This window comes from Leuciscus leuciscus, assembly GCF_965113295.1.
Source record: "Leuciscus leuciscus genome assembly, chromosome: 7".
Classification (NCBI taxonomy): Eukaryota; Metazoa; Chordata; class Actinopteri; order Cypriniformes; family Leuciscidae; genus Leuciscus; species Leuciscus leuciscus.
Genome location: NC_138731.1, coordinates 10875417 through 10902269, shown reverse-complemented (window position 1 = coordinate 10902269; position 26853 = coordinate 10875417). Strand labels below are relative to the sequence as shown.

General features: G+C 38.1%; 1 protein-coding gene and 2 long non-coding RNA genes across 4 annotated transcripts in view; 2 read left to right on the top strand and 1 right to left on the bottom strand.

Annotated features, from left to right (window-relative positions):
• The window catches only part of LOC309503586, a 29265-nt gene extending 20350 nt beyond the window's left edge, over positions 1–8915 (top strand). Inside the window, exon 2 of the long non-coding RNA XR_014207757.1 lies at positions 6727–8915. This is a non-coding gene — a long non-coding RNA (uncharacterized lncRNA). The remainder of the gene's footprint in view (positions 1–6726) is intronic.
• The window catches only part of dync1i2a (dynein, cytoplasmic 1, intermediate chain 2a), a 40768-nt gene that overhangs the window by 9321 nt on the left and 4594 nt on the right, over positions 1–26853 (bottom strand). The window contains exons 4-10 of one of the 2 annotated variants that reach the window (XM_082176140.1): positions 26300–26390; positions 20186–20270; positions 18012–18111; positions 6326–6412; positions 4807–4969; positions 4623–4722; positions 3057–3182 (exon numbers count right to left, since the gene is read on the bottom strand). In XM_082176140.1, coding sequence (XP_082032266.1) covers positions 3057–3182; positions 4623–4722; positions 4807–4969; positions 6326–6412; positions 18012–18111; positions 20186–20270; positions 26300–26390 — 752 coding nt within the window. Of the gene's footprint in view, positions 1–3056; positions 3183–4622; positions 4723–4806; positions 4970–6325; positions 6413–18011; positions 18128–20185; positions 20271–26299; positions 26391–26853 lie in introns of both variants that reach the window. The other variant, XM_082176139.1, reaches the window with a different exon arrangement.
• LOC309503524 lies at positions 14096–26391 on the top strand. Its single transcript, XR_014207690.1, has 3 exons — positions 14096–16584; positions 17967–18152; positions 26289–26391. It is a non-coding gene; the product is annotated as an uncharacterized lncRNA (long non-coding RNA).

The window sequence follows — 26853 nt, the reverse complement described above, 5'->3', positions numbered from 1 at the left end:
TTTCAAATAAAATATTGGTAAAAATGTCATTTTTTTCATGCATCACACTAGTTTTGCTGTAGTTCATGTATAATTTGAAATTTCAAAGAATTTCAAAAAATTGTATGGTGGTCAATGGCGTTTAATGTAGTACTAACATGGTTATTAACACCGCAACTTTAACATTTTTTAAATCTTTAAACATTCACATGTTGCTAAGAAGTTATTAATTAGATACATTATGGTTTTAGTTGAAAATTATTAAGTTATAAATGTTTCGTAATCCTAAAGTCCCCCTGTGGTGAAAATCCAGCTTTTAATGTTGTTTATATGTCTATGTGGTGTTTTCAACAAGTGGATCTCTGAGCTGGTGTGAGTGAGTGGAGGTGGGGCTCATTTGCATATTCATAGAACTGCGTATACTAAATGAGGCAAGGGTGTAGAGAGTTACATTCAAGCTATTTTAAGGCATGAAGAAAATAACATTTAAATATGTCATTTTGGTGATCAAAGATGAGTTTTAAGGGATAAAATGATTGGCTACAGGGGGACTTTAAGTTATAAATGTTTCATAAGCTTAAGATCTACCAAGTCAGAACTGAAAAATGCAAAAGACGTATGCAGATTTTGAATGTATTTAGAGGGTTAAAGGGATAGTTCACTTTGAAATAAAATTTTGGTATGTTTTAGCTTACCTCAAGGGCATCCAAGATGTAGGTGTCTTTTTTTCCGCAGTAGTTTCAAGTTTGATATTTTTAGGTCAAACCGTTCTTGTCTGTCAGTCATATAATGCAGGTCTATGGTCACTGTCTCAAAGAGCATGCACAGAGTCCAAATTAAACAATTCCCCGTCGTCCAAATTAAACAATTCCCCATCGTAAGTACACATTGATGGCCTAAGACACGAAACGAGCGGTTTGTGTGAGAAAACGAACAGTATTTATATCGTTTTTACCTCTTGAACACAGCCACGTCCAAGTGATCTGAGGGCGCACGCGCATCCTGGCGTGTGATGTGTACGCAGACTGGTGCATAGATATATACACTAGATGTCGCCAAAGTCACACAGCAGGATCGCACAAACCGCTCGTTTCGTGTCTTAGGCCATCAATGTGTACTTACGATGGGGAATTGTTTAATTTGGACGATGGGGAATTGTTTTAATTTGGACTCTGTGCATGCTCTTTGAGACAGTGACCATAGACCTGCATTATATGACTGACAGACAAGAACGGTTTGACCTAAAAATATCAAAATTGAAACTACTGCGGAAAAAAAGACACCTACATCTTGGATGCCCTTGAGGTAAGCTAAAACATACCAAAATTTAATTTCAAAGTGAACTATCCCTTTAAGTAATATTCAGGAGGCAGAACACCGAATATAAGAAGTGTTACTTATAGAAGTATGCTTATAAACCTCGGCTAACACCACGGACATAAAAGTAATCCATAAGACAATATTTCAGGTCTTCTGAAGACTTAACTCAATTAACTCAAATTAACTCAATATTCACTGAAACTCTTCCCCTTCACTGCATTTCTCAAATCTCAGCCTCCCTTGTGTTCAATTTAAGCATGACTTGAGATGTTGCACTAGGTTGATGCCAAACACTTGTGTGCATGAAAAAGCGAACAGGGAACTTTTATTACGTGGAATTTAAATTAAATGTCTACAGCAGAGGGCAAGTTTGTCAATGAACAACAGTTTAAATTTGGGTCTGTATGTCACACAAGTCTATGAAATCACAGTAAAAGAGTAAAAATATAGCAGTTTTTCTACTTACCCAGCCAAAATTTTCAAATAAATAGTTTTTGTTGCTTGTGATGAGGACTGCAAAATTTAAATTAATCAAAATTAAACCGCACGCGACTTGGATAAGGCTGCGATTATTTTATGTGCAGCTTCTCGGTGAAGCACGGCTCTGTGATCAGCAGTAAATGCTGCTCCATCTGAAAGATAGAGGGCGCTCTCACACAGACACGCCAAGTATGCCCCACCGAAGTAGATAACACAGGTTATCTACCAATGGGCATCCCAGGAAATCCCAATGGGCATCATTCTATCTGTAGCTGAATAAACAGTAGATTGAAACGCTTTGATTGATTAAACATGACTAATAAACACGACACGACTACGACAATATATGGTTTATCTGAGTTCTTCAAGTCTTCTCGGGTATTTTCATGGTAATAAAGTATATTTATACTTCAAAGCTAAAAGACATAGCCTTTATCACTGTATAGAATACTATGAAATATTATGTTGTGTGCCTTATTCTGTGTAAGAAGCCACGTCATCTCACAGAAGGATGCTCAACTGTCGTTATGAAGTGAGTTTGGAGTAAAAATCATGTTATTAAATGTTGTCTTTTGTTGGATAAGAGGTTCATAAATGCTTCTCATGTTTGGAAAGATGTTTGGCGTGTGTTGCTTATTCAAATGCACGTTATAAGCGACTCAAACACGCAGTGCTTTCAAACAGAGCAGCGTTTACTACGGATCACAGAGCTGTGCGTCACTGACAAGCTGCGCATAAACAAATTATAATTATAATTTAAAAACTTTTTTTTTTTAAATCGCAGCCTTTGCGATTTCAAAATGGCAAAAAGCCAAATTGGTTTAAACGCCATTTCATGTTAATTGCGATTAATCGTGCAGCCCTACTTTTGATCCATGTAACCTGTAATTCTAATAATTAAAAAATTTTCACAACGATTTTGTTGTGAAATTTCACAATTGTACACAATTTTAAAAATACAAATTACAAGCAAAAGCACACACACACAAAATTAACAGAACATGAATGAAATAAACAATGCTTTACATTTTTCAGGTCTATCAGATCCACAAAATACTTCAGAAATGAAATGTTATCAAATGTACATATATTGTGTAAAAATATAAATATAGCTTAATCCTTATTAAGGGTACAAAAGTTATTCAGTCAAGTGCAGTGGCAGATTTTCTCTTTTTCTTTTGTTGTTTGATTAACATTAACGTCATAGAACAGAAAAGTGTCGATCAGACAATGCATGAGTGCCAAATAGAGTTTTTAGGAGGTGTGTGTGTGCGTACCTGACAGTGGAAGACATACTCCGGTGTGGCCTTCTTGTATTTCATGTTCCAGACCAAAGCCACTCCATCGGGCTCATGTGGGGCTTCCTCATTGTTGTTGTAAGAGGCGACCAGCAACTCTGGATACTGTGAACACGTGTGTATAGGTCAGGAAAACAAAACTTTTGTCTATTTAAGAACAACTTTTGACTGCAGGCATTAAGTCTGGTCCACATTACAGCTCATTCTGGCAAAGAACCGCCCACTTACACACATTTAATCTTTTCTTATGCTGACTGTTACAAATATGCAAAAAAAAAAAAAAGGCAAAATAAATGCTACCAAAGTAGTTATTCACCTCACAGCATTCTAAACCATGTATAACTTATAAAAGTAGTAGACAACTCATATCAAGTCACATTTATTTGTATAGCGCCTTGTAAATATAGATTGTTTCAAAGCAGATTCACAGAAATAAAGAGAAAAAAACTATTGTTGCAAAATTCATCAATTATGAAATGATCTTAATTAATGCTGTAAAGCAGCTCTACAAAAAGCAATGGTATAACTCTTTAAGTCATTCAATGTTGATTCAATTCAGTTCAATAACAGTGTCGATGTTGCAGTTCTTCAATTACATGCTATATTCAGACTGAAATTTAAGCTGTTATTCAGTGATAAAGAAAGTCATACATATTTGGAATAACAGGTAGTTGAGTAAATGACTGAAATTTCATGCTTTAAAAAATAAAAAATAAAAATAGCTTTACCAGAAAAAACAACAACTTTTTTTAACAAGCCATGGCGTAACATGACACTTCAGTGCAGCTGTGCAAGATTTTAATTAAATCTTAAGATATTTTTAGTTTACTTTGTTTTATTAACTGTAAATTTATCAATTGGGGTTTGATGCTGTCACCTTTTTTCCACGAGTCATTTGACTCTATTTTAAATACTTTGAAGGTGAGTGTATTTTTTATATACTTTATCACATCCCAGCATGCAGAGACAAATAATACTGCCAACTGAGTCCAAAATGGTTATTCTCTTATGTTTACCAGATGAGCTAGAGCTTTTGCTTGTTTTAAGAGGATCAGTAATATAATATTATACAGTATTATATACAAGCAGATTTTGAAACATCATGGTTCATTTTGAAATGTAGTGAAGATAATTCAGAGAAAATCCATGAAGAATAAATAATAAATAAATGTGTGTGGCTCTGAAATTATGAGTATAAAACTGAAGTGTTCTGTGATTTTACAGATCCTAAACTTCATCCAAACAGGGTCAAACTGACCTGTAAAATCAAAATGACCTGTACATCTGTAGATTAAATGGTTTTGAAGATCAGTCAAGCATGTCAAAACTTTTAAATGGTACTAGATTATAATAAATAAACCATTCATGATTACAGTAAATGACTTATTATACATATTACATCCATATTATATCCGATATTATATCACTTATAAGAAGTATAAGTAATTAAAACTTGATCAATACCTAATTTCATGTGTTATAATCATTGTATGTACTGTGTGCATGCATGCTTGATTTATAAAATCAAGTTTTGAAGTCCCGTACCTGTGGGGACCAATCCAGACAGGTTACCACTCGCTGTTTGGACCAGCGGTCATCAACAAACTGCCTGTTCAGAGACAGTTTCGCCCCAGCCTGCATCTCACTAGATACACACACACACACATCTCACATTAAACAGTGCATATGAGCTGCTCAGTGATTAAATTGTTTTTGGGCTGATGGTTACCCCTCCTTCTCCTCCATGTCACGGCCGCTGTAGTCGAAGAAAACATCCACGTGTTCGGACAGAGCGCGCTCCACGATGCGTGTGCTGTGATCGAAAAACTCCATGAACTCCTCCGAGTGCAGAATCTGCAACCTCTCCTCCTCTGTTAGCTCACGAGGGGCCGCTGCACTCACCGACAGACAGGGAACAAACGACAGGTGTGCAATCGGATGAAATTAATTCCATTTATAAAGAATAGTGGAATTCTTGATTCTAATGGTTAAAGGGATAGTTTAGAAAATGAAAATTAGCCCATGATTTACTCACCCTCAAGTCATCCTAGGTGGATATGACTTTCTTCTCTCAGACGAATACAATCGGAGTCATATTAAAAAAATGTCCTGGCTCTCCCAAGCTTTATAATGGCAGTGAATGGCTGTTTCTGTTTTGAAGTCCATAAAAGTGCATCTCTCCATGATAAAAGTGCATCTCTCCATGATAAAAGTGCATCTATCATGATAAAAGTGCATCTCTCCATGATAAAAGTGCATCTCTCCATGATAAAAGTGCATCTCTCCATGATAAAAGTGCATCTCTCCATGATAAAAGTGCATCTATCATGATAAAAGTGCATCTCTCCATGATAAAAGTGCATCTCTCCATGATAAAAGTGCATCTATCATGATAAAAGTGCATCTCTCCATGATAAAAGTGCATCTCTCCATGATAAAAGTACATCTCTCCATGATAAAAGTGTCCCAAACTAGGCTTTAATAAAGGCCTTCTGAAGCGAAGCGATGCGTTTGTGTACGAAAAATATCCATATTTAAAACTTTATAAAGTAAAATAACTAGCTTCCGAACAGAAAAAGCAATTCACTGCCATTATAAAGCTTGGAAGAGCCAGGACATTTTTTCATATAACTCAGATTGTATTCGACTGAAAGAAGAATGTCATATACACCTAGGATGACTTCAGGGTGAGTAAATCATGGGGCTTATTTTAATTTTTGGGTGAACTAACCCTTTAACAAATGTTCCAGGTTCGTTCTTGTTATTCCAGTTTTGAGAAAAACAAGATGGTTAATTGTTGTCTAAATGTCTGAGCACAAGTATATATCGCACAGGGTAACTGCACAAAAGTGGAAAAATTTATTTCGAACCACTGAACTACTGAAAACTGAACACACACTCAAGGTGGAAATATGTCCATAACTTGGAGTTGAAATTGTGTGCATTAAATAGTAAATAATTCAGCGGTCTGTGTTTCCCCATTGCATTATGTTCTCTAGTTGTGTGTCTAATATACCAACATTATACAAAAAATCTGATTTCAGCAACAACCACTGCCAATTTTCATAGGCAAAGACAGAACATATGTGAATTGTCTTCTTCAATCATGAATAATATGATGTCAACAAAAATCAGTGTTTGGATTATTATAGTGAAACATATAAAACATGCAAACACACCAAATGATCTGTAATGCATTCCAGTGGAGTTGGTAGGACAGTGAACATGAGAGGTGTTCAATACTTTACCTTCCTCTTCTTGTTTCTCCACTGGTTTCTCTTTCTCTGCCTCGACCTCTGGCTGTGGTGCTGGGGCCTCTTCCTCCTCATCTTCCTCTGCAATAGTCACATCACAAACATCATTTACACCAGAGCTGCAGTACTGTGTTATTAAAGGAGCCACGCTTTAAACTGTTAATACTTTACCCTGGGTCAAAGGGATAGTTCACCCAAAAATTTTAATTCTGTCATCGTTTTCTCGCCCTCATGTTGTTCTAAATGTTTATGAGTTTCTATGTTGTGTTGAACACAAAAGAAGATATTTTGAAGAATGTTGGTAACCAAAGAGATGCTGGTCCCCATTACTATGGAAGTAAATGGGGTCCAACTGTCTGGTTACGACATTCTTTAAAATATCTTCTCTCATACAGGTTTGGAACAACTTGAAGGTGAGTAAATGATGACAGAATTTTCATTTTTGGGTGAACTATCCCTTTAAGTGCATTGCATTTGTAAACCATTGGTTAAAGTTCTTTTGTGGATATTTATGAGGTTACATGGACACACTTTAGATTAGGGTCCAATTCTCACTATTAACTACGACCTTTGCCTTAATAAACTCCTAATTACTGCTTATTAATAGTTAGTAAGGTAGTTGTTAAGTTTAGGTATTGGCCAGGATTATGGGATGTAGAATATGGTCATGCAGAATAAGACATTAATATGTGCTTTATAAGTACTAATAAACAGCCAAGATCATAGTAATATGCACGCTAATAAGCAACTAGTTAATAGTGAGAATTGGACCCTAAACTAAAGTGTTAGCAGTTATATGTATTCAATGATTTTAGAAGTGAGAAAGTTTCTGATTGGTGTTTAACAACTTAATGTAGCACTGCCTTCAACTTGGCCTAAGGACAATATGAAGTGTTGCATGAAGTCAGCCAATCATAACAGAGGTCATTAACATATGTAAACGACCTCTTAAAGGAACAGTAACCTTTTTAAATGTATGGGTCAGAGAGTGTGATAAATGGGTAACACTTTCCAATAAGGTTTCATTTGTTAACATTAGTTAACTACTTTCGTTAACATGACCTAGCAAATGCACAATACTTCTACATCATTAATTAATTTTAATCAATATTGATTTACAAATGTACTAATACAATTCAACAAATATCAAAAGTTGTATGTTAATGAACTAACATGACATTTTTTATTAACAAAGGTTAATAAATGCTGTAAAAATGTATTGCTCATTGTTTGCTAATGTTAGTTAACATATTAATGTTTATATAAATGAGACTACTGTAAAGCGCTACCGATAAATGTTATTAAAATCTAAAATTACAATTTTTGGTCCAAGATACCTTTAAAAAAGCAGACCTGTAAAAATAAGACACAGATTAAACCTCTGTTTTTCGAGCATTCAGAGAGGGAAATTTACTTGTATTTTTACTGATCGACCATAGCGGTTAGTACATGCTCTATATTATCTGCCATTTTAAAAATAACTCACTATATAAAGTGGCTCCAGAATGTGTAATGCAGATTTTTAAGTGTAACTGGTACTTGAAATTGAACAAATACAATAAAAGTATTTAAGATAAGATAAAATTACCCATCACTGGTAAAAGTGATGTTGCTAAAAGAACTAGCAGGTGATAGATGTTAATTTCACCCCGAATGCCCGTAACAGAAAATAACCAGGACTGTGGAAGGATTTGCTTCATTTCACTGGTTCTGATTAATATCAATTGAATAGGTGGAAAAACCAAAGTGAATCAGCCACCGACTTCCAAGTCCAGGACTCCTGACAGACAGTTTGTCTGATTGTTTGCTCAAGAACAACCTGGAGAGAGAGTGTGTGTGTGAGTGAACATTGTATCGAGTTTGTCTTCTCTCTAATCTACAGGGGTCTTCGCCATCTCAGAGGTCTTAACCTACAGCCCGTCCAACAGACTCCCGGTGTAACTGAGACAGGGACTATTCAGCAGCGCATCCCATAGACACACGCAGGGCAGCAGGTGCCAGTGGCGGAGACAGCTGACGGCTGGCTGTGTGTATTAGGCAGATGGTTCTGCTGCAATTGTGTGTGTGTGTGGTGGCACGGGGATGGCACAGGGGTTTCTGCCTGACTGCTTTTAGTCAAGACTCTCTCCGGATACACAAGTTCATGCAATTAGAGAGTCGGCAGGGGGTCCACGGGCCGCTATTCACCCCTAAACACGAGCAGCTAAATGAAGCTGCTGCCCTGACCAGCTGTAAGCCACACACACAGCTCATCTCCGACAATACTCACCACTGAAGCCTGAACAAATGCAAAAGCTCAGGGGGAAAAAACATGTTAAAAAGACCTCAAAGGACTAGCTCCCAAAATGAAATGTCTTCATTTATTTGCCTTCATGCCATTCCAAACTCGCATGACTTTCTTTCCTCCATGGAACAGAGAAGGAGAATATCTAAAGAATATTATAGCCCCATTACATTTTCAGTCAAATAAAATAGGAAGGTCTGTCAAGCTCTGAAATGGAAAAAAAATATAACCACCATAAAAATACCATTAAAAGTAGTCCATTTAAGGCTGCATGACTTTGGGATATATATATATATATATGCAGACAGTAGAGCATTGGTGCTTGCAACGCCGAGGTCATGGGTTCGATTCCCAGGAAAAGCAAGAACTGATAAGAATGTAAAAATGTGTACCTTGAAATGCAATGTAAGTCGCTTTGAATAAAAGCATCTGCCAAATGCATAAATGTAAATGTAAACATTATAAAAAATATTACTAGGGATGTCCTGATCAAGTTTTTTGTGCCCCGCATCCGACTAATTGAATATTGAGTCCCAATCCGATACTTGTATTTTCCTAGTGTTTGTTGCAGACTTCAAGCACATTTAATTGATTAAAATCCCTCCAATGCACACAGGGATGTGCAGAGAGTTCCTTAGTAATTATATCAAGTCAAGACATTGCTTCCGACATATGTACAATTATATGTACAATGAGCAGAATAAAAATAGTGGAAATAAGGTTAGAAAGCATGAATCTCGCGGTGTCAGAATGGCAGAATATCCGAAGCAAGACACAACCCATATGGCAACGACGTCAGATAGTCTGATGGGCAGATCAAACATAAACTGTAAAAAAAAAAGATTTTCGAGTAATTTGTTACAAAAGTGTGCATTAAATATGCTTTACATACCGCCACCTAGTGCATGACACCTGTGTGATTACATGTGACGATAACGGTATTGCATTAAAAAACGTGCACTTTAAAGCCTGTTTTCAAAAGCTTGTGTTTTCAGGTCCCCAAAACGCCATTGCTATGTAAATGAGCGGCTAAAACGCATAAAACGTTTTTTGATTTTAGTTGAAAACAGTGTTATGTAAACGGCCCCAAGACAGTTCTGTGAGGTATTATTCCGACAAAAACTTTGGCTCAGGCGTTTCAGAATGACCCAAACAACATTTCAGATGCCGCCGGTTAGTCCGGTTATGCTGTCCCATCGAGAGATTTATTCAATAAATGTGTTTCATTTGTAGTTTGAGCGCATACGTTTTTTTGTTTTTTTACGTTTTTTTAATTTATGCACATCTTGGCATTTCCATTCAGGGTTTTTTCATGCGATGTCCCAAAATACGCATAAAAATAGGATGGAAACATAGCTACTGACTACAATAGGTCATGAGTTCCTCACATGTAAACATTTTTATTTATATTAATCGTGTAGCCCTGGTCTATAGTAAACCATAAGACAAGCTTGTCTGTGAGAAACAGAATGAAATAGTCATTATTCACTGAAAATACTCCCCTCCGCCACGGCTCTCAAATGAAATAAGGCAGCAAATGCCATTTAGCCACGACAAATGAGAACCACTGGCACCATTTTTCTAGTCAAAATGACTTCTTGAACCATTTTAAATGGGAATATTATCAGTTAATAACGACTTTCAATGTTTTCCTCACACAAAGCTCTGACCTCAGAACACTATGAACATAGCGCTACAACTAAAGACTTTGTACATCTGTCTAATGGACTGCTTTTGGTTTCCATTTTATAGAAAATAAAAGTGTCTAGGCCATTCTTCAAAGATTCTCACCTAATGACACAAAGCCAAAGTAATAAATTTCCTTTAATTTCTCGACAAACAGTCATATTCGATAATCAAAATGATGATTTTGTGTTACGCCCATGTTAATGGCATGCTGTTTTGCATGACCAGAAAAACTTGTTTCAATAGAGAGCGAAATCGCCCTTTCCTGCAATAATCAAAATGATAATGTCATCTGTCAGCTTTTACATCGGAAACGTGTCCACGGCTCTCTCTGGAAAGGCCGGGTTTGAAGAGAGAGAGGTGTGTGGGGGGGGGGGGGGGGGGGGGGGGGGGGGGGTTCGCTCTGATGAGTTTATGGAGTCGTTCTGATGACACGGGCCATCTCGCCGTGCCGGGCCCGTACTCAGGAACGAGAGAGGAGAGAAGGTTAAAATCTTTCCTTTCAAGGGCCTCAATCAGGCTTGGAGGAAAACAGTAATCAGTGTCTTTCAGTCCGGGGCCCGAACGCAGCGCGGCCCTTTCTCTGCCAGCCAGACCCGAGCAATCAACCTGCCAGGCATTAGCAGCGGAAAGACAATCTGAAAATAAGGGGTGTAATGCACCTGCCAGCAAAAATGCCCATTTGGAGAAAAGCAAGTGATCCTGGTGACCCCACAGAGAGGAGGAGAGAGAGAGAGAGAGAGAGAAAAACATTTAACAGAATTCACCCTGATGGCAGATCCCCTTCCCATCGACACCTCATCTCAAAGCTGCAGCAATTATAGCTTTTGTATCCCTCAAGAAATAAAAGCTTTTTTTGCAGGGGGGAGGGCGTAAGCAGAGAGAGAAAGAGAGCGGCCGGTAATCGGCAGGCTTTGTCAAAGGACAATGTATTAATGCATGCGCCCCATGGGGTCAGAGGTTGTTCGAGAACAAGACTAATGCTCTTTGATGTCCTCTGCAGGTGCACAGACTCCGTCGCACGCCCGCAGAAAAGAGGACACAGAGAGACCCTCCGAACGCTGACTTCCTTGTTTGTGCTTGTGAAAGAGGACCAAGCAAACCTTAGCTCTGTGAATAAGACTACGGGACTTCTGCAACTCAATGAACGGGTTGTTTGTGATTGGCTTTACCCTTGGAAAAAGCAAAGGAAAGATGTGCGCTTAGAGCTCACACAGGAAGATCATTTGAACAGATCAATGTCACTTTTGGGCATCACAGGCCTGGATTTTAATGTCTTAAAGTCACATTTAATGTCACATTTACCCTTGTTCAGCATATTTTTGTGGGCGAAATCCAGTTATTTCAATAGGAATCAACAGGATTTGGAATTTCACTTATGGCTGAAACAGCAACAAGTTGCTGTTTGGATTTAAATAGGCAAATGCGTAAGAGTCTATGATTGGATCATTATTGCATTGATTATGTTTCTAACATGTTATATGTTTGGCAACAGTTCTTCTAGCCCTAAGTGATGGAGTGTGTAGCTTTTCATTTCTTAAACAATCATGTAGGGAAGACACACCATGGCCATATTCCAGGATGACCATGTCAGGATTCATCAGGCTCAAACTGTGTAAGAATGGTTGGGAGGAGCATTAAGAATCATTTTCACACACATCATTTCCTCCAGACCTTAAATTCATTGTAAGTCTTCTGGATGTGCTGGAGGAGACTTTACAGAGTGCTGGACTTTTGCATTGTCAATACAAGATCTGACCAAAAACTGATGCACCTCTTGATGGAAATAAATGTTGTGATGTTATTTCCATCAAGAGGTGCATACATTTTTGGTCAACTTGTATTTCATTCATTTTGTTGTAAAGACATTATAAATAAATACACCCCAATGTTTAAAATCTTACGGTGCGGTCACATTTAACATTGTTCAGTGAATGTTTGCTGGCAAAATCCAGTTATTTCATGAGATTGGGCATTTTCGCCAATGGGCGAAAGATTTCCCAATGCAGATTTCATAACTGGTTAAAGTTGGTCATGCAGATTTTTCGTGTCGACCAACAGAAAGCTCTTTACCAAATTAGTTCCGTCTCAGAAAGTTTGTGCAAGACACAAACTAAAAATAAAATGAGCAAAGCGGGGGATTTATTATCCCTATGATCAATGTCGTAATTCCTGTGTCATTGACTGATAGCTGATAAATGATGAACTAAGTGTATTTAGGAGATGATAGACAATAGTATTAATTTAGAGATGCTGGGATCAGTGAAGAGCCAGGCTGAGGGTTCCTCACTTTAAGAGAGATGCTCTCCATATGAGAGGATCCTTGTGATTAGCACGGGATATTAACCCTCCAGTGAGCACACGGGCAATTAAAACAATCATATTTAATTCAATTTCATACCCTCACAACCCCTGGTGCTGCAGCAAGCAGAGCTGTGGATCGGGCAGTAATGAACGGGATTTCCGTACACACATCTACAGCTTTTTTAATGCACACCAAGACCATAAAACAGACGGATGAAGCGCCACTGGAAAACAGAATCTTGATCGAAAACCTTCAGGTATTGGTCATATCAGGTCAGACTGAACATGAAGAAAAAATTCAACCAGAGCGATTTGTTATGTGCTGGAGGAGAGACAGAAGAGAGCGTGAGAGTTGATGAAATGATTATACAGTGGCAGGAATGGAGGGAGAGATGGTGTGAGTGTGTGTGTGTGTGTGTGTGTGTGTTGAGAGGAGAGCTTTTGGACAGTCTGCAGATAAGTCTTATTCAACACTTTCACTACGCAGTGGGATGAGGCCCAGCGATACAGGAGGGGAAAAAAATGTATAGCTCGATATCTTTTCAGACTTTTTACGATATTTGATATGTATCGTCATATGATCTTTATGTAATTGCTCTTAAATAGCTTAAAAATATATAAGATTTTTTTCCCCAATTCGAGGTAGCATCCTATCATCCAAACACACATTGTAGCCAAATATACTCACGTACAATAAAAAATTATTGCAAGTAGTAAAATACAGTAAAATACAGTAAAAAGCTAAAAAAAAAAGATATATATATACCCTTTTTACCTCCTCAAAAACAGCTGTTCACAGCGACCCGTTTCGGTGCATGTCTCTTTAAATGTTAATGAGCAACTGCTCACCCAGAAAATCCAAACGGCTTTATTGAGTGTTTAGACTTTTTGTGGATTAAAAGAAAAGGAGGGAATGGATTTTTTTTTTTTTTTTAATGGTGGTTGTCCACAGACTGCAAAGTGCAAAGACACATTTATATGCAAACACCATATAAAAGTGAATTTTGCACTTTTGCAGAAGACCCCTTTAAAGAAGTCTATTATGCATAAAAAATACTTTTTATGAACAAATAAATGCACAGTAAAAAACAGTACGAAATATGTTACAATTTAAAATAACTGTTTTCTATTTGAATGTATTTTAAAATGTAATTCCTGTGATCAAAGCTGCATTTTCAAAGCATAATGCCTCCAGTCTTCAGTGTCACATGATCCTTAATTTCTTATTATTATCAATGTAAAAAACAATTGTGCTGCTTCATATTTTTAAAAGTAAAAGTCTTTACTCTCACTTTTGACATTTCACATATATATTACATTATCTGTCTCAAAGCTGTTATACAAAGTGTTATTTCAGTTTTACCTTTGATTTTTATATTTTTAGTTTAATTTTTATATATTTTTTATGTATCTTGTTAGGTTTTTTTTTATATTGCTATTTAGGGTTAATTTATTAAATTATTTCTTTTTAGTCTGTTTTAGTTTCAATTTTTTTAATAATAGTGCTTCCAATTAAACATATTTAACTTATAAAGTATTCTGTAATAGAGAGTAAGTTTACTGTACGAATAGTAAAAATCTAAAATTATCTGCAGCAATTATCAGCCTAATCAGACAAATGGCAATTTAATTGTCCAATAATTATTTAGTCATGATATCCCTAAAAATAGATCCCTAAAACGGCTTTCATTCAAATGTTCTTTCATTATCTCCTGAAAAAACATCAACAGAATAAACATCTCAAAGATACACACACACACACACACACACACGGTAAAGCAGTGATCTTGTGTGTTTGTCATGAGTGGGTCGGTCACACACATGCACGAACGACCACATGAAAGGGCACAACAGCAATTACACAAATCCTGACCTGCCTTTGGACACACACACACACTCCGATATCTCCACTAACCTACTGCTCATTTCCTGTGCCCCCTCTCGCTGTCTCTGTAAACGGATGTGTGTGTGTGTGTGTGTGTGTGTGTGTGTGTGTGTGTGTGTGTGTGTGTGTGTGTGTGTGTGTGTGTGTGTGTGTGTGTGTGTGTGTGTGTGTGTGTGTGTGTGTGTGTGTGTGTGTGTTTAATCTTGCCTTGACGTCTTATGTTTCTCGAGTCGCTGCAATTTTCCCTCAGCTTTCATCTCCATGTTCACTATGGTCAGATCATTTCCAAAAAGGGTCACACACTTCTGATGTCTCTCTCTCTCACACACACACACACACATCTGAATAGCTCTCAGATCAGAGGCTTGCGCTCTAACTCTGGGAGCAAATGCAGTGCCACTCAGCAGCCTCCTATGACTGACATGTGTCAATCACGCTGTCTGATGTTTGGGGTTGCTTGTTTCGACCATGATCTGCATCCTCAGCATTATATAATCAGGTTCTACTTGTTTCTGAGACATGTTTCATTAGTAACCAAAAAGAATTCTGGGTAAAAGAGTAGATCCAATATAGAGATGCACAATATACTAGTCCACAATCATAAACTATACCACAATCATAACAACCAATACTGCTTTATTCTTTATTAACTACTGGATTTTGATTATTTGCATTAGTTTATTTGCTGATTTCAAACAGCAAATTCAGTTTCTATAACAGATTTTAAAGGAAATATACTACACAGTTTGTGATCTATACTCTACATTAGTGATAGACTAATGCCGTTTTGAGATTATCAGCATTGGCCGATTACTATGTTCACTTGGAGCATTAAAGTGCCCCTCTTATATAGCATGTAATATAGCTGTTTCTGAATGTAAAAGGTCTGCCAAGATCAAAGTACAGATAAATGGAGTAACTGACTCCCAAAAGAAGAAGAAAACATTCTGAACCTCCTGAAACGAGTCGTCAGTGATTCCGGTCTTACTTCTTACGTAGGTTTGTAACACATTTGCATAATCTTCATTGGATGCCCAGGAACAACATATACTTTGAGCCTCAAACGCTGTAGTTGTAGCTGAGACTGGAAGAGTTTGGTTCGTGTTGCTCATGTCGAGAAGACGCTGTTTTCTGCGCTGTGGAAGCAAATCCACTTTGATGCACTTTCAAAAGGATGAGGACTTGCGAGAAAAAAACCCTGGAAAAACCAACGCCATCATTACTGTTTGCATCACTGTGTATCAAGTGCTGAGGAAGATCCAGAGCTGAAATTCAGATAATGGACATTTCGTTTCCGACACACTGTAAGTGGTTGACCAATCAGAGCAAAGTAGACCAATCACAGCAGACTGGGTCATCTGACCAATCAGAGCAGAGAAGACCAATCACAACAGACTGGGTCATCTGACCAATCAGAGCAGAGCAGACCAATCACAACATACTGGGTCATCTGACCAATCAGAGCAGAGTAGACCAATCACAACATACTGGGTCATCTGACCAATCAGAGCAGAGCAGAGTAGTTTTGTTGTCTGCCATTTCAAATGCACAAGCTCTTTAAAGTTGGGTGGATTCAGACTGGCTGTCAATATTTTTATCAGCTGGAAAATATCATTTTGAAAGTGATTCCAACAATATTGTTCCTCTGTGTCGTTATCGCTATAGTTGTAGTTTACGCTTCACTATTCACACAGAATTAGAATGATTATTAAATTACTCATCATTGTTACAGTGTAATTATATATTTATAATAATAATAATAATTATTCTACATATACTTACTATAGGGTTAGGGTTTGGTTTAGGGTTAGTTGCATGTAATTATGCCTAATTTACTCTTATTACTATGGTAAGTACATGTAACATGCAACAAGGACACTGTAAAATAAAGTGTTCCCTAAAAACATTGGCCATTACTGATCTGATCACAGATATATCATGATGCCTGAATTCCCCTATAGCATGTAAAACTCTGCAGTCTGCAGGATGTAAGTAGTGTGTGTGTGTGTGTGTGTGTGTGTGTGTGTGTGTGTTTTAAATATATAACAATATCCGAAATTGCTTTGTTTACTGGCAATAACATAAAAACTGAAGGTTTTGAATGGTATAGGGCTGGGCGATATGGCTGAAAACTGTATCACGATATAAGTGTTTCATATCGGTCGATATCGATAATTATTGAATTTTTTTATAACATATTTAAAATAAGGACCAGTCCAGGAGACAAATATATTACATTTAAAGATTTTTTATTTTAAACTTAACCTACCTCTGATTATAATCCCATCAGTTAAAAAGGCAGAAATGTCAACACGACCATGGAAAACTCAAAAGTCTAAAATCACAATGAACACTTAACAATTATCTCTTAACATTAAGGTGCAAAATTAAAGAATACGTAAGAAATGCTTTATAAAGGGGTGGGCGATATGGCAAAAATATAATATTACGATTTCTTTCTATAAATTATATAAATCTATTTCTTTCTATTTTCTATAAATTATACATTGATACTTATTAAAGCTATTAATAAAGTTATTAGTCAAGAGCAGTGAGTGATTTTCTCTTTACATTTTGTTGTTTTATTAACATTAAAGGGATAGTTCTCCTAAAAATTCTAATTTTCATAATTTACTCTCTCACGTTGTTTTAAACTCGAATAAGTTTCTTTCTTCTGTTGAAAATAAAAGTTATTTGGAAGAATGTGGGTAACCAAACAGTTGATGTACCCCAGTGACTTCCATAGTATATTTTTCCTCCTATGGAAGTCAATGGGGACCAGCTACTGTTTGGATACCCACATTCTTCAAAATATTAATATTAGAAAATATTAGAAGGCAATTAATACAGGTTTGGAACAACATTAGAGTGCGTAAATAATGAGATAATTTTTATTTTTGGGTGAGCTATCCCTTTAAGGACAAGCGGCAGCGTGTTTACTATTACTACTGTCTCTTTAAGAGCTGCGCGCGACGCGTCTATTATACACGCATTTGACAAGCAGATTTTCTCTCAATTTTCTCAAGTTTGCTTTCACTTTAGACATATCCGACTAGTTTATGTAAACCTTGTGTGTATAACAGTATTAGCAAAATAAGACTCGAAAGATAACTTAGTATTCAGGCGCTGGTAGACAGGCTTTTAGTGCATGTGAGCTTCACATGTATGCGCTGAGAAACTAGCTAGAACAGCGCATAAGCACGCGAATAACAGAAAAACTGACGACGGTCTTGCATAATCTGCAGACGACATTGGTCTGACTACGGTCAGACTTTAAGTCAGGCGAGCTGACTTTTTCTGTTTTATCTAGTTACTAGAGAGTGAGTGCCTTTGTTCATGCAATCAAACTTGCTTTGCTGGTTTCTTCCAACGAAAAAAATAAATAAATAATTATCGAACGTTTTATCGAACGCATTTTTTATTGATATTGATTACGTGTCTATCGCGATACATATCGTTATCGTTTTATCGCCCAGCCCTAGAATGGTATTAGTCATAATTCGTGCATGATCACAGCTTACCCTCTTTCTGCTGTGTCGTGGTGGGCGTCTGGGTCTCCTTGGTGTAGGACACCACCTCTTTGGGGGGGAAATCCACGTGGGTCGTCTTCGCCATTGCCAACTTCAGAGGACCACGTCTGGGAGAGCGCACAAACACACACAGTGAACACAAATCATACGGAGGAACTGTGCACACAACTGCTATACATATACAAATTCACACAGGCTTTTAATAAAATGCCGCTGTCTATGCAGTAAAAAGGCTTTTATTTTTTTTACTTGATGCAATATTGCTAGAGAAAACAGATAAAAAGGCCTGTTCCCTTTTGCCAAAAACACTCATAATGCACTTTTGATTTTGGCGCCACCCTTCTGTTGATCCGATTGCCCGTGGGCAGGAATACAAAATTGCAGAAGTTCAATCAGTAGTTTTAATAAAAGTGCAGTTTCGGGTGTATTTTTACAACTACCGACATTATAACAATACAAAATATTGTTCAAATTCAGCTAATTCATCCTTTAAAGCCTCATTTACACCTAGTTACAGCCCTCTCAGCTGATCTGATCATAAGTGAACAGCACTAATCACAGTACCGGTGTAAACGGGGTCCAATGAGTCTCGGGCCCTGTTTACACCTGGTATTATGATGCGTTTTGGTCGATCGGATCACGAGTGGACGACGCTAAATACAGGAGTAAACAGGGTGTAAAACATTTTGAGCTTGTCCACTTTTGACCACTTCCAGAGGTTGTTGAAAACACATTCGACCGGATTGCTTTCGTAGTGTAAACGCTCATGTGATCGAATGTGTTCAAACAGCCACAAAACACCGTCTGCTCTCCGTCTGCTGATCTAATGAGTAAACATAATGGGAAGCGCACTAGCCAGACGGGATTTAAACTTTGTCGGCTGAAGACCCAAGTTTGGTTTGAATATGAAAAACATACCAAGCACAATGTTCTCTCACCATTCCTGATTTCTAACACACACTCACAGCGTTCGGCTGGTCTTGAGCAGAAACTAAAGCTGATGCTCTCCATTTGTTGTTCCATCGTCTCCGTGTGCGTTCATATGTAAATTACACAAGCTTATTTTGTCCATTAGATCAAAAGTTTGTTTTTTTATTACATTTACCCGCCCATAGACCCTCCCCTCAAAGTAATCAGGACAGAAGTGGTTGAAAGTTGACAAAAGAGACAGATTACAACTCCAGGTGTGAACGGGAATGTGTCTCCCTCGTCTACTTGTGCTCGACTAAAACGCATCTTAATAACAGGTGTAAAAAGGGCCTAAGAAAAGCATTGTGATCCAATCACCCCTTCAAACATTTATAGGGGACTAGAAATGCATGTAACATTCTGACATGAAAAAAAAATATAAAAAATGTGGACACACTTAAATTTGTTACTCATGATCTTAAAAGGCTTATAGTTAAATGCCTAAAAATTACCTTTGTACATAAATATAACCGGTCTATAAATTAATTTCAAAACAAAAGCAAAAACCATATTATATTTTTTTGTTAATTAATTGATTAATTATAATGGAAAAGTTGGAACGGGTTGTGAAGGAAAAGTTGCCAACATTGCACTTGGGAACTCCTTCAATACTGTTGGAAAAGCTTAAAATACAGATAGTTTTGATTTGTTTAACATTTTTGGTCATTATATATCACCATATATATATTTATACACTTGCGTCATTTCGTAATTTTGATGACTTTACTATTATTCTAAGGCCTGGTTTCACAGACAGGATTAGGCAAAAACCTTACTGGTGTTCATCTCGAGACAAAACAGTGGAGCTCGCATATTTCAAGTGCAATATCATGTCAGTGCAAGATGCTTTCAGTTAAAACAGCTCAAACATGCATTTTAGTCCGGGACTAGGCTTAACCCATGTCTGTGAAACCGGGGGTAAAAATATTAACCTTAATGAATAAATACTAAATAAGTGTGTCCAAACTATTGACATGTAGAGTAAACATGCACCAAACTCCCAGAATCACTCCCAGATGTTCATACAGGTGTAAACAGTCCCTACATGTCCTCTGGACATCACTGTTCTCGCTTTATAAGTCTGGTTACATTTACATCCACATCTGTGTGGCATTTAAAACATCTCGCTCTCCTGCCGTGTGAATCCCTGCTCATGATCATATGCCACTCATGGCTCCTCTACAGGTCTGAAAGACTGAAGGAGAAAGAGCAGAAAGTGTGCAGTACCCCAGCTCAGAGTGAAGCAGAAGAGTAGAGGGGTCACAGTCCCAGTGCAGAGTCCTGTTAGTGTCAGAGCCACGGGACAGGGTTACAGACACAGAGACAGACAGAGAGAGGTTGTTATATGAAAGTTGGCTAAAAACACAATGTTACGACACTTCAGAGCAGTTAAGAGACACAAGCAGAAAAGCTTCTATACACACACACACACACACACCACAAACATAGAAACAGAACCAGATGTCCATGTAGTGCTATGTTTCTAAAGGAATTCATCTGTTCTGATGTCCAGGAGACAAACCACACTCCTCCAGTACATAATAAAATCCCATATAACTTAAATGACACCATTATAGATGTACCATAAATACGAGAATTTTAAGTAAATACTAGAAATGCCATCATAATCATGTTTCATGTGACCAGATACAGGATTGCATATACACTCACCTAAAGGATTATTAGGAACACCATACTAATACTGTGTTTGACCCCCTTTCGGCTTCAGAACTGCCTTAATTCTACGTGGCATTGATTCAACAAGGTGCTGAAAGCATTCTTTAGAAATGTTGGCCCATATTGATAGGATAGCATCTTGCAGTTGATGGAGATTTGTGGGATGCACATCCAGGGCACGAAGCTCCCGTTCCACCACATCCCAAAGATGCTCTATTGGGTTGAGATCTGGTGACTGTGGGGGCCATTTTAGTACAGTGAACTCATTGTCATGTTCAAGAAACCAATTTGAAATGATTCGAGCTTTGTGACATGGTGCATTATCCTGCTGGAAGTAGCCATCAGAGGATGGGTACATGGTGGTCATAAAGGTATGGACATGGTCAGAAACAATGCTCAGGTAGGCCGTGGCATTTAAACGATGCCCAATTGGCACTAAGGGGCCTAAAGTGTGCCAAGAAAACATCCCCCTCACCATTACACCACCACCACCAGCCTGCACAGTGGTAACAAGGCATGATGGATCCATGTTCTCATTCTGTTTACGCCAAATTCTGACTCTACCATCTGAATGTCTCAACAGAACTCGAGACTCATCAGACCAGGCAACATTTTTCCAGTCTTCAACTGTCCAATTTTGGTGAGCTCGTGCAAATTGTAGCCTCTTTTTCCTATTTGTAATGGAGATGAGTGGTACCCGGTGGGGTCTTCTGCTGTTGTAGCCCATCCGCCTCAAGGTTGTGCGTGTTGTGGCTTCACAAATGCTTTGCTGCATACCTCGGTTGTAACGAGTGGTTATTTCAGTCAAAGTTGCTCTTCTATCAGCTTGAATCAGTCGGCCCATTCTCCTCTGACCTCTAGCATCAACAAGGCATTTTCGCCCACAGGACTGCCGCATACTGGATGTTTTTCCCTTTTCACACCATTCTTTGTAAACCCTAGAAATGGTTGTGCGTGAAAATCCCAGTAACTGAGCAGATTGTGAAATACTCAGACCGGCCCGTCTGGCACCAACAACCATGCCACGCTCAAAATTGCTTAAATCACCTTTCTTTCCCATTCTGACATTCAGTTTGGAGTTCAGGAGATTTTCTTGACCAGGACCACACCCCTAAATGCATTGAAGCAACTGCCATGTGATTGGTTGATTAGATAATTGCATTAATGAGAAATTGAACAGGTGTTCCTAATAATCCTTTAGGTGAGTGTAATTTGGTCACTAAATTGGTGCAATGTTCGGCCATCAGCTGTCTGTCTCCTAAATAATTGTCTTAGGTAAGGTCTACACAGCAGGTAAAAAATGAGTGTGCAGATTTGGGGTTATCACAATTGGTTATTTTTAGGGGTCTGAGAACTCTAACTTCTAAGTATGGGTAATTTTAAAGTCAACATGAAATTAAATCTGCCACCTTATTCCCTCTGAGTTAAAAATAAGAGGGAGTGACACAAGTCAAAAAGGAAAGTAGCACAAGAGGTGTTTACATTATGATGAAAGATAAAAAATAAAAAAAGATAAAAAAAATTATAAACCTATTCTATAGCTATTGATGAAAATTCTCTTGACTGTGAATGTAGCTGGTGTGTAATGTGTGGTGTTCGATGAAGCTTCTAGCTGAGCACCAGCGCAGGGTCTGAAACTGAAGTCTTTGATTTCTTCTATTAAGACAGTGGGGCATGAAATAGCCTTCATCTCTCAAAACAACAACAGACTAACGCGAATCTACAGATTATTTTTGGCCATTTTTGATAGAAAAAGACATTGTATTGTGATTTCTCCACTCCATTAAGGCCCCGATAATCTTCAAGTGAAATCGGAAAACAAACTGGCGTGACGTCATTTCGGACAAAATCAGGCCAAAACTAACTTTCTTTGGAGTTTCTGGAGTTTGAAACAGCTTGCCAAAGTTTGTTCCAGCTGATAAACACCGTTAGTCCGTGGCGATGACGTAACAGGTAGCGAGTGGCGATGACGTAACAGGTAGCGTGTGGCTCTGAGGCTCCGCCTTCCTTTACGTGTAAATCTTCTCTGGTTAACTTCTTCTGTTCAGTCCATCGAGATCAAACGTGAACACACTGGAGAGGTGCTTTATAGCAGGAATTGAAGTTGTTATTCTAATTGAAAGAGACACTTTAAAGCAATCAGTTGCACTTTATTTTTTAGTATGTGCACTTACATGTACTTCCCTAAGAAAGTACTGGTAATATAAGGTAACTACATGGGTTACGGTTAGGTTTAGTGGTAGGTACAGGGTTAGTACCTAGTTATTACCCAGTTATTGCAATTACTATAAGAAGTACATAGTTTGTACATGGGGAACAGGACTGTAAAGAAAAGTGCTACCAAGCAATCTATTGTTTAAATAATCGTTATGTGACTGGAGTGCTGAATTGCAGAGCTAGTGCAAACATATCCACATCATATATCCACATAACATATCTGCTATGATCAGATGCTTTCTTAAAGGTCCACTGAAGTGCCTTGAAACGCGCAGCATTATTCAATGTGGTGACGTAATTTCCACTGTAACAGGAAGACAGTGCGGGACATACCGAACAGCTCCTCCCCTTTTTTAAATAGCCAATAGCATTTAGTTTATATCACATCTCGGCCGGAGCTGTTGAACTCGGTAAAACCGCAGTTTCCTCCTAATCTCCTCCATATCGCTTTAAAATACAGCATTCTGTGCAGAATTCAATGGGTCCGATACGTTTTCTGGTCTGCGGGACTCGCTCATATGATCCGCTCTGTGCTGTCGTGTCGCTGGACCGGAGCGGACTATGTTCAAGTGACACTAACGTGAAACCAGACTTCATTCGCCCCAATGGAAAGCATATTTACACTATCTGAATCGTTCCCTATCCCCTATATAGTGCACTATGTGCCATTCACCATTTAGAAAATAGTAAATGTGTAAACAAGTGACCGATTTTAGCTGCAGCATCAGCATCTATTTACAGTGCAGGGGGCGGAGCTTCAGATTCTACAGAGCATTTGATTGGACAGTCAATTTGATTTGACTGGACAAAATCTGATGAGAAGCTGAAGTGCAGAGTGATGTCATCAAAATCATTGATACATATTGGCGGAAGTGAAAGACTGTAAGTTTTGCACGCTTATATTTTCTAAATGTAAATGTTGTCATTGTTTTGGAGCACACTAGATTATAGATATCAGCAGGCTAACAACATATTCATACTAAAAGCCAAAAAAAGACTTTAACTGCTGTTTTCTCACCGCTGTAATTTTGCTGTGTGTTTATTTTGTTATTGTAGAACAAAGATCACAGCACATATTTATAAATGATGAAATAAGATCACGCAATTTACATATGAACACAACCAGAGACGATGGAAAAACACACAGAGATCATCAGCTTTAGTTTCTGCTCAAGACCAGCCGAACGCTGTGAGTGTGTGTTAGAAATCAGGAATGGTGAGAGAACATTGTGTTTGGTACGTTTTTCATCTTCAAACCAAACTCGGGTCTTCAGCCGACAAAGTTTAAATCTCGTCTGGCTAGAGCTCTTCCCATAATGTTACTCATTAGATCAGTAGACGGAGAGCAGACGGTGTTTTGTGGCTGTTTGAACACATTTGATCACATGAGCGTTTACACTACGAAAGCAATCCAGTCAAATGTGTTTTCGGTGGACAAGCTTAAAATGTTTTAGACACCATTACCCCTGTATTTAGCGTCGTCCACTTGTGATCCGATTGACCAAAACACATCTTAATACCAGGTGTAAACAGGGCCTTAATGATTGGAGAAATCCTGCATTCATCACCAGAGAGAAGTCTGTTGTTTTTACTGGAAGGTCCAGTCATGGCATTTTGATGAAACATTATGAGGTCAAAGCATATATAAAAAAAAAAAACAGGCATCAATGACTGGTTCACAATAAATGCATATCTATAATGTGCATTTAGAAAATAAATAGGGTTCATTTTTATTTCATGCTGACTTTAAAAAGGCAATGAAATCCTAACAGATCCTGACACTAAACCGACCCACATCAGCGGAAGCACAACCTGAGGCTGTGTGTGGTCATGAGTGCATCAGAGGGAGTGTGACTGTGATGAGGGAGAATGTGTGTGTGTGCAGTCGGTAACATGACCTGCATGTGTGTAGGAAGTGGTGAAGTGGTGCGGGATATGAGTGGACACGGAGCCCCGGGGGCATCTGTGTGTGTGTGTGTGTGTGTGTGTGTGTGTGTGTGTGTGTGTGTGTGTGTGTGTGTGAGAGAGCTTCTGCTGTAATCAGGGGTTAAACACTCTCCACGGCAGCTCTTCACGGCTCCCACAGGTCTTATTCCAGCATAAAAATCTATAACATTTATATATTCATATTGTTTTACTAGCTGGAGCTATGGCCTAGTAGTGCTTAGCTCATGTGCCTCAGAAAAGCATTGTGGGAAATGCATGTTCGGTTCTAGCCTGTGTCGTCAGGGAATAGAGATCGCATTTTAACACTCCAGAATATTTTCCAGTTTCACCTCTATTTTGACTATCAATAATAAAGTGGCAAAATTGTTTTACAACCAGATTTTTTTAACCCTAAAATGGAATCTGGTACTGATAATTCACAGCTGTCACCTAACAGATATATTGTAAGGTTTTTACTATTCTGTTGGAGTGATGTAGGGATGATGGTTTTTTTGGAGGTCAAAACCCGGAAACTATAAAACGTTTTTTTATAGGTTTTATCAAGATATTTTCATGTTTTATTCTACGACATAAAATACATCAGTAATATGTGATTTTTAAAAAACTGCTAACAAGTGTCTAAAAGGGACCAGAGAGCTTGTCGGGGACATTAAACATCATCAGCCGAACAGATAAACTCATCTACTAACTAGTCGCTTTCACAGCTTTACCACAGTTTGTTTATAATCGAGCTCTTGCAAACTATTATAACTCAAACTTTCAGGGAAAATGGTTTTTTTTAGAATAAAGACTGAAAGAGTTGTCAGAAGCTTAATGGCAGAGGCACTGAAGTCATGTGATGTGACCGCAGTGTAGTTCGTTTATAGCATGTGCTTAGCTTTTTACTTCTGCTGTTTGTTTTTGGGTTTCGTGATGAACAAAACATGTAAAAATCATAAACTTTTGTTGGTTTCGGATCATTTCGAAAAATAGTTTTGCCGAACTTCCAAATTGGCCTACAAAAACACATCGTCAGTGCACCCCTCAATACAATTATCATTGATTAGAGCTTTTTGCAGTGCATTCTGGGATAGCCTTCTTTGTAGATACGATTCTCCTTTAGAATATGGCTTAGAAGGCCGCATCATCATCATCATCATTATGGAACAGCTTTTACATTAAGAGCACATCTATGGTGCTCTCAAACGCAGACTAGATGGGCAGCGCACTAGGTGTTGGAGAACATGTTTTCCTCCTCTCTTCTCAGGGGTTTTCCAGCAGTAAATTCTCCTTTAAGTTACAGATGAAAACAGCTAATGACAGAGATGTATTCAGCAGAGCCTTTCCCAACCGGCTCAGACCTGCACAGCACAGACACGACAATACAACAACCCTTTCCCTGATGGTTTGTCCTTCATGCAATGTTAAAGCCACACACCTCTCCGCTGACACATGCATGATATAGAGAGAGAGAGAGAGAGAGATAATACCTTGGTCCGGTGGTTCCTTCTCCTGAGTCCTGGCTCCCTGCCTCGCTTGGACTTCCCACAGATTTGGCCGTGGGAGACACGGGTGCAGGAACTAAAGAAAGAGAAAAAGAGATAAACATACTTTCATCTGCATTTTTGCAGATTCAGTTCATTAAAAGAAATTTTTGCTCAATGTCTTTTAATGAACTGGTGTTTTGGCTATTTTTAGTGGATGTATGTAATACTACACACAAAAATAATAACAATAATTTAAAAAAAAGGATTTATCTCAACTAATTACAAACAGAATTATTTAAAAATGGATATAGATATCTGTTAAATGATTATTAGCCAGAGCATTAAACATTTGACCAAGATTGTCAACGTTTCTATTCCATTTAAACAATGTTCTTTATTAAAATGACACAGTTGAGATATAGAAAATGTAAGTGCTTGATGAAATTGCAGAGAGACCCCATCAGAACTACTGTGGTGCACTTCTGCCCCCTTGTGTTCAATCAATGAAGCACACTACACTGGGTTTCTTCATTTGTATGACGTGCACATAGTCTTGC